Here is a 14,181-nt window from a genome sequence, read left to right as displayed (position 1 = left end):
AATATTATTACCATTATTTTAACGACAATGTTATAATTCATGGTGGCATTGGTGCTACGCCATCCCTCTGGCCTGCCACCCCAGGTGAAAATATCTAGTCAGCCGAGAGTTTATTCAATCTCAAGATTATTAATCAAGGGGTGAGAGTGTGTGTGTGTTAGTGCGTGCACGCTGGGTAGGACCACAGATGACAAAAAGAACAGTCGTTGGTCTGAACAGCATTGAAAGGTGCTGGTATATTTGACATAGGCGTTACAAAAACAGTTCAAACAAAGTGATGCTGTCATCGATCTCAAACATGAAATCAAATCACATGAAAAAATCAAACGGCATGCTTCAACTTAAAACGAGTGACATTCCAAAAAGGTCCTTAGTTTTTTTTTGTTTTTTTTTCTCAATGGATTCTTTTAATAACATTTTATAAGCAATAACATATTCATTTTATAGAAAATAAACATCTCTAGGAAATACTATACACAATTATATTAGTACATCACATCTTACATTTAAACAGCGTCAAATACTTATATACACCATTAAATAATAAGAGCTTTAGAATCGAATACTGAAAGAAGAAGAAGTGATTTTTCAGCGCTTTCTTTTTTGCTCTAATACTGAATGTATCCTGTTGATATGACTGTAGCGCCCCCTAGCGGGTAAATGTGAATAGCATGACAGAGAGAGAGAGAAGAGAGAGAGAGGCTACATCTGTGTCCCGTAGAGAGAGAGTGAGAGAGACAGGACAGCTACGCAGCAGGTGCGGAGGACCTTAAGTGTTGGATGTAATGCCAGTGAAAAGTGCTAGGCCTCATGTGTGGTGAGGATGATGAAGATGAACAGAGATACATCTGAATTGTACAGCAATGAGGTGATATGAGATGTATGGAACCCCTTTCGCTCGACCGTTTGACATTTGGGTGACTTGGTGTCTAGTGTACATACTGGATGCGTGCACGGCTAAAGTGGGTGACACTTTTGAAGAGTTTCTTGTTTTTAGAATTTTTTTGTTGTTTTCTTTTTTAAGAACACAAAGCCGGACATGTACCAACGTTGACTCAATGGTGTCGCATAGCCGTAAATGCACATCAAAATACACCTTGGAGGATACGAGCATTATATTAAAATACTGCTTGTTTTTTTTCTCTCTCTCAATTTCAGAATATTTAGAACCTGTAAAGCACGTCATGTACATATTTGTAACTTTTTTCAACACGTATGCGCACATTAAGTTACATCCAGTGTGGTGGCTGCTTCGAGGCATGAGCTCGTCAATCCAGAATGTGCACCCTCATACAGACAAACACATCGATGAGACCATCAAAGAACAGTTCTATCTCCATGGATGTGACATACACACACACACACACACACACACACACCCTCACCACAATCTGGAACTCTTGGCCATCTGACAAGGTGGCTAGAGGGAGGCTGCTGGCCAATCAGCAGCCACCAGGTGTCCGAATATGATAGCGACCCTTCCAAAGGCGGAACAACGCACTCCGAATCTCAAACAGCCCTCACCAACCCCCCCCCCCCACACACACACACACACTGTCCCTGGAGCAAGGGTCTCTTAACGCAGTCCATCCTCCTATTGAGCGCTGCAGCCTTTCAGCAAAGGGGGTGTGAGATAAAGGGTTGCCAGGGGCAACACTGAGGGGCCTGCTCCAGTGTCCGTATTGCCGCCGTCGAGGCCCCTCAGAGAAACCCCCACCCGATTGGCCGATGCATCTGTCCATTGTGAGCCATCGGCTTCAGGTGTAGTGTCTGGGGGCAGGGTCTGGTTTCTCTGTCTTCTGTCTTCTATCTTCCTGCATAGGTGATGGGATGGGTGGGACACTGCTCTGTTTTACACAGCCTGGAGAGAAAGAGAGAGAGAACGGACAGACTCAGACACAGTAATGACCGCCAGACCCACAATCACAGGCCTGGACATGTTATGTGTCAGATATTGTGCGTGTTCACGTCCCTGGGATCCTCTGAAAGCGTGTGTCTTGTGTGTACTTTGGAGAGGTTGTTGGTGTTGCGTCTGTGTGGTACCGTGTGTGTCGTACATCTCAGTCTGCCAAAGATGCCAGCTGCATATTTCTTAGCTAACAGCACTGCAGTGTGTGTGTGTGTGTGTGTGTGTGTGAGAGAGCCCTTAAATGGTCTTGGTCATCGTGTAGACATGAAAGCTGCAGTGTCTGTGTATGTGCGTGTATGTGCGGCAGAAGGTTTTTTCTTTATGTGTGTGTCTGATCTTGGCCAACTTGAAAGCAACTATACCACTGTGTGTGTGTGTGTGAGAGAGAGAGAGAAAGAGAGAGAGAGAGAAAGAGAGTGTAGCTCTGCAGAGTACAGACATGAAAGCCATAGCTGCAGTGTGCAGGGGTGGAGGATGCAGCCGGCCGATGAACCGGCTTCTGTGAAAGACACAGCAGGAACGCCTACTAATTGTGCTGCCGGTGTGGGGTGTTTTTTGTTGTTGCTCTTAGGCTAAGAGCAAGTGCGAAGTATACAAGGACAATCGGGGGAGTCAGTTTCGGGTATCGACCCCCCCGACCTGTTGTTTTTACCGCTTTTGGGGGGGTCCGACTCTTAATTAGGGGGGTCCAACCCCCCCCCCCCCCCCCCCCCCCCCTAATTCGAACCCTGTTCTTAGCCTCTGCAGCCTCTCTCTATCTCTCTCCATCTCTCTCTCTCTCTCTCTCTCTCTCTCTCTCTCTGTGTGTCTTCCTCACTAGCGTTGTCGAAATATCTCTCTCAGTTTCTCTCTCTCTCTCTCTTTCTCGCTCTCCTTCTGTTTCTCCAGAACTGTCCGTCTTTCTCTATCTCTCTCACTCTCACAATCTCCCTTTCTCCAGTCTCTCGTTCTTTTCTTTCCCTCTCTTCCTCCCTCCGTCTCTGTTTAGCCAGCCACCTTCATTTTGTGCCTCCTTTTTTCTTCGGAACACAAACCAGCTCCTCTCTTTCCCTGAACCTTTCTAGCTCTCTACATGTTCTGTCATTCCCTGCCGTTGTCTGATATAGCTGCTTCCCCTCTTCCCACACAGTCTCAAAGAACACTCCTAACAGCCTTGGTGTGCTGGCGGCTGTCTGTGATTGTGTGTGTTAGTGTGTGGAGGTACGGTGATGCATGTTTGCAGGGAATGTATACCTGTGAAGGTATTTGTCAGCATTTGAGACATTTCCATTTGCGTGTCTGTGCGTGTTCAGTTTGTGTGAGAGGTGTGTGCTTGTGATTACCCACAGCGGGCGTGGTGTGTGTTTGATTTTGTGTGTATTTGTGAGTGGCGTGTGTTTGTGTCTGTGTGTATTTACGAGTGGCGTAGGTTTGTGTGTGTTTGTGAGAGGTGTGTGCTTGTGATTACCCACAGCGGGAGTGGTGTGTGTTTGATTTTGTGTGTATTTGTGAGTGGTGTTTGTTTGTGTCTGTGTGTATTTACGAGTGGCGTAGGTTTGTGTGTGTTTGTGAGTGGTGTGTTTGTGATTATAACAGCGGGAGTGGTGTGTAAGATCTATTTTAACTGCACGTCTATGCATGGATCTCTGACCCAACCTCTACGCGCTGCTGTGAGGTCGGCAGTTCTTCACATGTTTTCTTCCCCTCTGTGTGTGTGTGTGTGTATGTTTGTGTTCCTCTAGAAGACAGGAGAATGCTGAGAAGAGAGGGGAGAGTTCCAGAGGGAGAGTTATGGTGGGGGTGATGCGGCTCTGTGTATGTGTGCGCGTGCGTATGTATGTGTGTGTGTGTTGTGTGGGTGTGTGTGGGTGGGTGTGCGTTTTCTCTGGGTGTGTGAGTCTCCATACTGCTCTTTGATTAGGCCGCTCAGCCTGCTAAATTGGCATCACATAGACCCACGGCCCTCAGATCCTGGAGTCGATGAGAGCTCAGGCCGCTCTGAGCTCTCTCTGTGTTGCTGTACGTGGGAGGTTGGGAGAGGAGAGGAGGGGGAGATGGAGGGAAAGAGGGAAGGATGGGAGGAGATCAAAGATTGACGAGGGGGCCGAGAAGAAAGAGAAGGGGGTGAGAAGAGACGCAGAGTCTGGTGGGGAAAGGAGGAGAGGTATGTGTTTGTGTGTGTGTGTGTGTGTGCGTGCGTGCGATAGAGATAGAGAGAGAGAGAGAGAGAGAGAGAGAGAGAGAGAGAGAGAGAGAGAGAGAGAGAGAGAGAGAGAGAGAGAGAGGGGAAGGGAGGGTGGCAGGGGAGGACATGAGAGGGAAGGAGAGAGTGAGACAGAGAAAGAGCTAGAGAGGCAGGGAAGAGGAGAGAGAGAAGGCGGGAGCAGGGGGAAAGCAGGGGAGGGCGGGGTGTTTTGATCAGCAGGCAGGTTTTCATCCCTGTCAGTCTGCTCATAGGAGGGAGGAAGCGAAGGAGGGAAAGAGGGATGGAAGGAAGAGGCTGCTGCTGCTTCAATGCACCGCTGCTCCCCGCTGAATGTCAGCACCTCTTCAATCCTCCCTCCCCACCTCCCTCCCCACCTCCCTCCCTCTCGCTCACTGTCTCCTTTCCCTCCCTCCCTCCCTCCCTCCCTCCCTCCCTCCCTCCCTCCCTCCCTCCCTCCCTCCCTCCCTCCCTCCCTCCCTCCCTCCCTCCCTCCCTCCCTCCCTCCCTCCCTCCCTCCCTCTCACTCTCTCTCTCCCTCCCTTACTCTGTCTGACCTTCCTCAAGCACAGTACACACAACTGGCCAGCAGATGGCGGCTTCCCTGAAGAAAACTGTGAGCATACCAAATCAAAACAAAAACACAGTACTGTGGCCGACCACTTACAGTCATAGTCACAGCAGGGATTGCTGAGTAATGTTTTGGTGTAAGAAGCTGTGAAGAACTGATGGCAAGAAAGCTAGGATCATTTGCCGGTGTTTTACCAATGTCACTAGTTCTTGTTGCTATAGAAACAGGAGACCCAGAATAGATAACTTTCTTCCTCTCAGGACAGCAAAGGTATTTGTCACTGAGTCCAGGACACATGGTTTCAACAAAAATAAAATGACCTCATTCTTTGAAACAGAGTAACTGAAACAAACACTCACACATACACACACACACATACACACACACACACACACACACACACAGAGGCTTCTTAAACCAGAAGGGAGAAAGCATCGACAAGATCCCGGCACTTCTGACAGTGTTAGTCCAATCAGTGTAACGGTGTTAACACTGGTGTCAGTGGACTGGATGGCTTGTCAATAGCACAAGCTGACAAGTGTGATTGGCTGCTGCCTTGGGAGATCCATTCCTGAGATACACAGCTGTCCTGTCTATCTGTCCTCTTTTTTTCTGTCTATCTCCCCATCGACAAAGCCCTCCCTTCTACTCCACTCTCTCTCTCAAACCTGTTTTGTCTGTCTAAATTCTACACTACACCACAGCAATACCCATATACTCAAATCCTCTACAGGGATACATGCAATGCGTGTCTTTCAGTACAAGTTCAAGAACAATTTGATCGTAGCCGTGATCATGAGCACCAGGTCTTTTTCACCCCGTGTCATCACCGTGGCAAAGCATTCGGCGTTGTAGCTGTTGCTTACCTCATGTTTGGGACATGTCAGGGAAAAGTCCTCCTCCTGGAACGTGCAACCTGGATGGAGAGATAGAGGGAGGAAGTGAGTGAGTGCCATGGAGATGGGTGAGGCGAGAGAGGAAGGGAGGGGAGGAGAGGGAGAGTGAAAGGATGAGAAGAGGCTGGTGCACTCTGCAGGATTAAAAATGGTCTTAGCTCCTCCCCAGTGCTGGCGAGGCAGACGTGTGAGGGCCCTTAATCCCCAACACTGTTAGCATGAGCTAAAAGGGGAGGCTATACAACATACATGCTGACACACACACACACACACACACACAACACACAGGCACGTGTCTGCAATTAAGTGTACACACCACGCTAGGACACATATCTACGCGCACACACACACATTCAGCTCACGCAAGTGTGTAAATACACACACACGCACTCTCTCACTCTGTCCCTGGACAGCCTGAATAGATGGATGGAGCCACAGGGGTTGTGGTCAATAATGCACATATATACCCCCCCCACCCCCCGCCCCCCCTTTTTTTTCTTTTTCACACACTCATGGGTCCTGCTCTCCCTCATCATTCCTTTATTCAACATCCCTCCTTCCCACCCCCTCTCTCCACTCTCTCCCCCACTCCAACATCACTCTTGTCACTCAATAACATGCTTTCTTGCAGCTTCCACTTATATTCTCTCTCTCTCTTTTTCTCTCGCCCGCACGCGCACACACGCTCTCCTTTTCCTCCTTCTCCGCCCTCCTCCTTTCTCTGAACCTCCTCTGAACACCCTCTTCAGCCTCTATCCCTCGCCTTGACCTTCCACTCTTTCGCTCCCCCACCCCATCTTCCCTTTCCCTGTGGAGGTCTCTTACCTATCTCTTTGGCGCAGACATAGTGGTATTTGTGAGGGCAGCCTTTCAGGCAGCAGCTGATGGACGCGCCCACACCCTGGCACTTGGAGCAGCTCTGGAATCAGAAGGGCCGAGCGGAGAAACGGGGAGAGATGGACAGAACGGACAGAGAGGTAGACGAGAAGGTGGACAGATAGTTAGAGATGAGCTCCTTTGACATTTCAAGGCTTCAATTTGGTATTCATCTTGGCTGGTCGACTGAGGAGCTAGAGTGACGGATGTGAAGAGAGAGAGAGAGAGAAAGAAAAAGAGAGAAAGAGATTGCGAGTTCTTACCGTCTCTGCTGAGGTGCTGGCAGCCTCCTTCAGCCCGAAGAGTCTCCCTGCCACCATGATCACCCCATTGGTCCAGATAGTACAGTTCTCATGGGCCCAGTGTTCCTTTGCCTCAGCCTCTCCTTGCAGCCTTTGTAGCAAGCTGTTGCCATTTCCCTCCAGGCCACTGGGAGGTGCTGTTCCATCTCCATGGAGCCTGTCCTGCAGCTGCTGCATCCTCCTAAACCTCTCCCTCAGGGTGAGGCGGCGAGGACCACCCATCCCCGGTGCCCGCTCCCCCCTCTCTGCCCGCCTGGGGCGCCAAGGGTGGTGGTGGTGATGATGCCCATCACTGCTGATCTCTACGACGGGCGCCGGCTCCTTGCTGCCCTCAACCATGCCCATCTTGCTATCTGCTTCCGTCTCCCTCTCGGGGGCGCTTGTGGTGGGCTCGTTCGGAGGGTCAGCACTGACAGTCGCACTGGTCGTCTTTTCTGTGTTTTCCCTCGGAGGGTTTATGTGTCTGGCAGACAAGGTTTTCCGGGGAATGCTATCCTCAGGGTAGTAGGGTCCACACAAGTCCCCAAGTTCCCTGTAATTTGCCGGCTTTCCACACAGGCAGCACGTGAGACACCTGTCAATTAAGGTCCTGTTAACTAAGGGTCCTTGGAGCATAGCTGAGGTACGCTGTATTGCCTTGGCATCAAGCGTGGCCGGGGTTTTAATTCGAGCCGGGCTGGTTTTTGTATGCTGGTGAATCACCTCCTCCTCTGGTCTGTTGACTATGGTACAGAGGGCAGAAAACGTACTTGAACTGTCTATTCGCACGTAAGGACAGAAGGAGGACATGAGCTTGTTTTGGGCTGGATTGCTTGACACTTGTACCACAGGTGACTCCTGGTCCACCTCCTCAAACACGGTGGAGGCCGCTTGTTTCATCCGTTCCTCTTTGAGCATCTGTTCGGTACCTGCCGCCCTCACCACTGCCTCGATGACGTCCATGGCGTCTTTCATTCCTGGTTTGGGCCCGGGTTTTTTGTGGACCTTTACCGGTTTGCCCGTCTGCTCGGAAGCGGCTCTGCCCCGTTTCTTTTTAGACGGCACGACAGCATTGCCGGAAGAAGAGGAGGAGGGTTTTCTCCCTCTCTTGGGCTGTGCCGCGCTCGCTTCCGCGGCGACGACCTGGGAGGGGTGCGCGATGTCACCCGGGCAGACCGAGAAGGAGGCCTCGGCAGGTGCGGCCGTCTCGGCGTCTGTTTCCAGTTCTGTCGTCGCCTGGGCTTGCTCATCCTCGGCCGTCTGTCCTTTCCTTCGCTTCCTCTTCTGCTTCAGATGCATCTCGTGGTTGTTCTTGATGGCTCTCTGCTTGGCCAGACGTGGCGTGTTGATAATCAGGCTCCCCGTCTCCATGGCGACGACCGTGGCGTCTGTGCTCTCCACCAGGGCCCATTTCCTGCGCTTTGTTCTGGTGGGCTTGGCGCCGGATCCGTCTGGCACCCCCGCTGAGTCCCCATCTCTCACCTCCTCTGGTCTAACCCCCTCTGTTCTACTCTCCCCCAGTCTCACTCCCTCTGGTTTCAGCTCTCCCTGCCTCCCCCCTTCTTCTTGGAGTCTCACGCCTTCTTGTCTCGCCCCTTCGGCTCTCACCTCCTCTTGTCTCGTCTCGTCCCGTCTCACCTCTGTCTCCATCACGATTTTACCCTTTTTCTCTTTACTATGCCAGACATACTGTCTCTCGCCCTCTTCTCTCACCCCCTCCTGTCTGACTTCATCCGGTCTTACTTCCCTCGGTAGCACCTCAGGCCTGTTCTCACACACCAAACTCTCATTGTCAGTGCAGACATGTTGAGGCACGGTCTTTGACGTCATCTCTTCTACCAGAACATTCTCTGGAGGCTGGGGAGTCGGCTGGTGTTTCTTTGACCCAGGGGATGTGATTTTCTGGACCATAGCCTCATATTTCTGTCCCCGACCTTTGCGTGGTGGCAGATACTTGGTTTTGGTGAGACACTGAGTTGGCGTGGCAGGTATGTCTACGGTGGTAGCACTGTCTCCCCCTGGAAGAGGGCTATCTTTAGACAACAGAGAGGTTTGGAGCTGCTGGCTGGGCTTTTGCTTCTTCTGAGGGCCCCGGGCCCCAACCTCCTTGGATTTGGTTGGAGAATGGTTGGTTTGCAGGGGGCCCTCGGAGGGCTGTGGGGCTTTGGGTTTGGGTTTGGGACCTCTTTTCTTCTTCAGTGGTGCCAGAGGAGGCTCTGGGCTGGCCTTTCTCTTCAGCGGAAGTAAGGTTTTATCTTCTGGTCTGTCAGGTAGGGATATGCTGATATCTGTCTCATTAGGAACAACAGCAAGGTTTTGTTCTACATTTGCATGCTCATTAGCTTTTAGACAAATGCTGGCCTGTTTTAACTCGATCAGGGCTGGGGGCAGAACGTCTTCTTCTTGCTCCTTTTCTTTCTCCTTGGAAAGTTTATCCCGGGAAGGTTTTCGGGATCTGAGGACCATGTTCTTACTGTCCTTGCCCGTGGGTTTCACATCCTGGTTCTCTTCTGCCTGTTGGACATTAGCAATCAGACCCTTCTTGCCTCTCCCTGGCCCACCTGTTAGAGGTTGAATGGGACCTTCCTGCTGAATCACCTTCAACTTTGAAGCTGAGCCCCTAGGACGACCCACCGGGGCCTTAGGGGGGATCACACCAGAAGCTAGGGCATCCTCAACCAGCTTTAGGCCTTGTTTAGGTCCTGGTTTTGGTCCTGGTTTTGACCCTGTTTTTGGTCCTGGTTTTGACCCTGTTTTTGGTCCTGATTTGAGTCCAGGTTTTGGACCAGGTTTAGGTCCTGGTTTAGTTCCAGACTTTAGACCAGGTTTAGGTCCTGGTTTAGGTCCAGGCTTTAATCCAAGCTTTGGCCCTGGCTTTGAACCCGGTTTTGGCCCTGGCTTTGAACCCGGTTTTGGACCTGGTTTTGGCCCTGGTTTCCGCTTGACGTGCGTATGATCCTTGGGTGACACGTCCTGTGCGTTGAATGAACGGGTGCACATCCTCGAGCGGAAGCCCTCAGCCAGCAGCGTGGATGTCTCGCTTGTGATGATGGCATCCTGTTGAGCTGAGTCCATCTGCTCTGAAAAGAGGGCACTCTTGCTGGAGGCCATGCAGGGTTTCTGAGGGGGTGACGGAGCCCCCTCCCCCTCCCTTCCCAGGCTCAGCTGTCCCCTGATGCCCACACCTGAGTGCATGAGTCTCCTCCTGCCCCGAGCGTGCTTGCGTCCATAGGCCCGGGGCTGTGCAGATGGGGCCAGGGGCTCCGGCTTGGCTGAGGGGGTGACGGCGCTAGGGCAGCTGATGCCCGGCTCCATGTCCTCATCGCCCTTCTTTGGGGAGGGCGGGGTGTCTGCCCAGGAGGGAGCTGAGTGCAGTATGGACTTGCCTGGTAGCTGGGGGGAATCGGGTTCCAGAACCTTCGCATCGCTACGGTCGATATGTTCCCTGGACTGAGCACTGGGAGTTGTGTCGTTGAGAGCTGAGAAAACCGGCATGGCAGATTGAGGCTGAGGTACAATGTCCCCCATGGCTGACCTCCTCTCGGAGGGTGCTGCTGCATCTGTTGCTGCTGCATCCGGGTGGGCGGCAGTCTCTGCAGGGTCTGTGTTAGTATGAGACTCAACACTCTGGCCCTGTGTTCTGCTGCAGAACTCTCCAGTAGACTCCCCTGGCCCGATTCTATTATTCATGCCCTCGTCTGTCGATGACAGGAGGCTCTCACTCTCCTCCCTCACCTCTGCTGGGGGTTTCGGAGGCAGCGGAGGCCGCTGCTGTGCATCCACTTCCTCCTCCTCCTCCTCCTCCTCCTCTTCCTCCTCTTCTCCTCGGCTCTCTCTCTTTTCTGAGACGGACTCATCTGAAGCGTCACCCTGGGGGGTTGGAGAGGCATTCTCGGAGCTGTCCTCTTTCTCTGTTAAATATTGATCCTGGTCAAGGTCACCTCTGCTAATAAAAGGGGAGGTTTTTACCGAGCTCTCAGAATCGGTGGGGGACTCAGATTTGAACGCCTCCGATTTCATCTCAGCCGTCAGGTCTTCCTTGCGGCTTGAGTCTGAGAGGCCTGGAGACTTTTCCACAGAGTCTCCTTCATCTGGCTCATATTTGTTCTGGAGGCCTGGGTAGGCGCTCTCCTGGTAGCAGTAGCTCTTCTCTGTCACAGCTTGGTTGATCTTGTTATAGAGCGCCGGGCCCTTCTCGTCCTCCGGCCACTTCTCTAACTTCTGTGTCACGTTGGCAGCTTCCATACTTCGGCAGTCACGCTCCTCGTCTGGAGTCTTTTTCACGCTCTCATTTTCCTCCTCATCTGCCATCTTCTCTGTCCAGGCCGACTCCTCAAAGTTCTCTTTTAGGGGCTCTCCCAGTCTCTGAATGTCTGGGGGGGAGTCGCGTTCTTGTTTCAAGGGGCTGGGGACGGTCACACTGGCTGGGGATCTCTCGTCCCCGACACTCTTTACCGGGGTGCTCATTCCATCCCCTCCATGACCCCCCTGGGACCTGGGGTCAGGCGTCAAGTTGTCTCTGGAGACCCCCCCATGGAGACCGGAGTCCCCGGACCTCGTAGACATGTCATCTGGGGAGGTCATGGAACAGGACGAGGCGGTGTCCAAGCCCAGGTGGGTGTTGTTGGAGGCCTGAGCTGGGCTCCTTCCCTGGCCACAGTAGTAGTAGCCCCGGTCGAGCTGGTCATCGGAGCTGCTGGAGTAGCCTCCTTCCTGGAGCTCCATGGGCACCTGCTGGTGCTGGGGGGTGCTGTAGGGATCTGGCATGGGGCCTCCGTGCCCACCCCCGTGCTGTGTGTCCAGGCAGGGAGGGCTCTTGTACTCCTCTCCCTTCTTGGAGGAACCTCCGCTGGAGCTGCTCCCTCCGCTGCTGCGCTTGCCTCCCTTCTTGTTGGCCACCAGGGCCTCGGAGAGGAGCAGCTGCTGCACGTTGTTGGAGATGTTCTCCACCTGAGAGGTGAGGGCGTTCAGGCTCCACAGGCTGGGGTTGGACAGCAGCTTCTCAGAGAAGCGCTCCTTCATGGAGGCTGAAGAGGAGGCGGAAGAGGGTGGAGTCGGGGCGCTGTAGCTGTGGGGGGCTGGGTGGGGAAGGTTGGGCGAGGGGTGCGAGCGCGGGGGCAGCAGCATGCCCTGTTCCTGCAGGCCCGCCGAGGAGGAAGAGGAGGCGGCCCCAGGGGTCAAGGGTGGCTGGCCGTACTGGAAGGACTCAGGATTGGTCATCAGTGGGGAGGGGGTGGAGCTGTAGGAGGGGGATCGGCCCACAGAGCGGGCAGGGGAGTGGCTGGATGAGGGACTGCAGGTCTGGTAGTACTGCTCAGGAGATCGGACTGACAGTTCAGACAAGCAGTAGTTCTGCTGGGGCTGGCTGTAGAGTTGGTATTTGGGGTGGCCGTCCTGGCTCGGGGGCATGCCCTGTAAGGGTGGCTGGGGGTCGTAGCCACCCCGGGAAGGGGGTTGCTGGTAGCTATAGCTGTTCTGGGGCCGGTAACCCCCCTGTTTGAGACCGCCATGCCCCCCCATCTGTCTGGCGTACTGGGAGTTGGGAGGCATGCTGTAGCCTTTGTAGCAGTGAGGCATGGGGCTGCACTTCTCCATGTATGAAGAGGAGGGCGAGGGGGAGGGCGAGTGCTGGGGGTAGTGGAGGTGGCTCTGGGGGTACATCAGGGGAGAGGGTGCTGGGTTGGGGGGGTGGGGCTGGTGGTGGGGGCTGGTATACACTGGGTTTGAGGGCTGGGGAGGGAGGTGGCACTGGCTCTGAGAGTGACCAAGCATGGTCTGGTCCAGGTACTGGGACGAGCCAGGCTGCCCCGGCTCCAGACGGCCCACCATCTCCTGCTCGTACTGGGCTAGTGTGTCTGGGTCCTCCCATTTCTGTTGGAGGTGACCCTCGCTCATATACTGGGCTGTGTATACACCCCCAGGGCCCATGTGATTGCTGTAGCCCCCAGCCTGGAGGTGCTGGTTGGGGGGTGGGGGAGCCACCTTGCTCGCCCTGTAGGGCTTCTTGGCCTGGGGAGCCGTGGGCCCACCCACCCCTCCTGCGTTGGGACCCCCTCCACCCCCACCACTGCCTGGGTATCCAGGGTAGGCCTGCTGGCTATAACAGTCCTTAGGCCCTGTTCCTGCTGCCCCGGTCCCTGGCCCTGCCCCTGCTCCGGCCGGGGGCATCCCTGTAGTGGCGGGCAGCGCGTGACTCTCATAGCCCTGCCTGGAGGCGTGGGCTGGGTGAGGGCTGGGGCCAGGGTGGGGGTGCGGGAGGGGGTGGTGGGGCTGCGGGTGGTGCGGGTGGGGGTGCTGGGACGGCTGGTGTTGGCGGTAGCTCTCCAGGCGGGACAGTTCATGGGGCTCCTGCTGAGGGTAGCAGGGGGGCTGGTTGCCATGGAAACCGCTCCGCTCCCTGAAGGACTGCATGGCTCCGGCTGAAGAGTGGGGTGGGGGAGGAGGTGGCGGGGGGAGGAGGGGAGGGGGGGCCGGTGGGGCTCTGAGGTGAAGAGGGAGATAGAGGGAGACAGAGAGAGGGGGGGAGGGGGGAGACGAAGAAAAGGATTTGTGTTAGCATCAAAGATCCTGCCATATTTCCATCCTGTGATCCTTTTCCAACTCTTACATCCATCCATCACCAGTTGGAGAGATCTGACTCACGCTAATTCCAAACACCTCTCGGAAAGCAAACAGCATTAATTTATAACATTTGTTGAAACATACCTTTGCAATTCCTGTACTATTTACAACAGGCCATATTCTGTACTGTAAACAGGGAGCATATGATAACATTCTGAACTTTCAATGCAATATTTTTCTGTCATTTCTTTTGACTCCTTTCCCAAGTATGGTAAAGGTCAAGGTGAACCGGACACCAGATAGTGAGGAGCTACAGGAGAGGAGCCATTTTGGTTGTCTCAAGATGGAGGGAGAACTGCAGTTCACTGAGGCTGTGATTGACATGTCATGCAGGAGCACATGGTGCGTGCAAGTGAGTCAGAGAGAGAGTCAGAGAGAGAGATAGAGAAAGAGAGATAAAGAGGGTGAGTGAGAAAGAGAGAAAGAGAAAGGGATAGAGAAAGAGACAGATATAGCGAGAGGGAAATATAAATAGAGAGAGAGAGAGACAGAGAGAGAGAGAGAGAGAGAGAGAGAGAGAGAGAGAGAGAGAGAGAGAGAGAGAGAGAGAGAGAGAGAGAGAGAGAGAGGCAGGAGCGTCTCTGTGAGCCAGTCGTCTGTCCAAACAAAGCTCGTCAGCACAAGGACATGACCTCTGGGGACGCTGACAGGAAGCAGTCAGGAAGCCAGGATAACACACACAAGCATACGCCAGTGTCATGGCAATGGCAAGAGATTGTGTGCTCCTGAAATTAGGTTAAGTAAGGATATCTTGGCTGGGATTTTCGGTTTTCTGTTCTATATCATCACATTTCCAGGTTGCAAAATTAGGAAAGATTCCAAAAATGGTGGCACATCTTTGATGT

General features: G+C 53.4%; 1 protein-coding gene across 1 annotated transcript; it reads right to left on the bottom strand.

Moving 5' to 3' along the window:
• Positions 1-1,577: 1,577 nt before the first annotated feature.
• On the bottom strand, positions 1,578-13,126 carry rai1 (retinoic acid induced 1). The gene is made up of 4 exons (XM_084678349.1): positions 6,698-13,126; positions 6,384-6,477; positions 5,529-5,578; positions 1,578-1,861 (listed from the first exon to the last, which is right to left on the bottom strand). Exons 1-4 carry the CDS (start codon positions 13,124-13,126, stop codon positions 1,853-1,855), a joined length of 6,582 nt encoding a protein of 2,193 aa, XP_084534475.1. The 3' UTR covers positions 1,578-1,852.
• Positions 13,127-14,181: the final 1,055 nt, after the last annotated feature.

This window comes from Hypomesus nipponensis, chromosome 17 (genome assembly GCF_054491055.1).
Source record: "Hypomesus nipponensis isolate SF chromosome 17, ASM5449105v1, whole genome shotgun sequence".
NCBI classification, from domain to species: domain Eukaryota; kingdom Metazoa; phylum Chordata; class Actinopteri; order Osmeriformes; family Osmeridae; genus Hypomesus; species Hypomesus nipponensis.
This window is presented reverse-complemented; position numbering and strand designations above follow the sequence as displayed.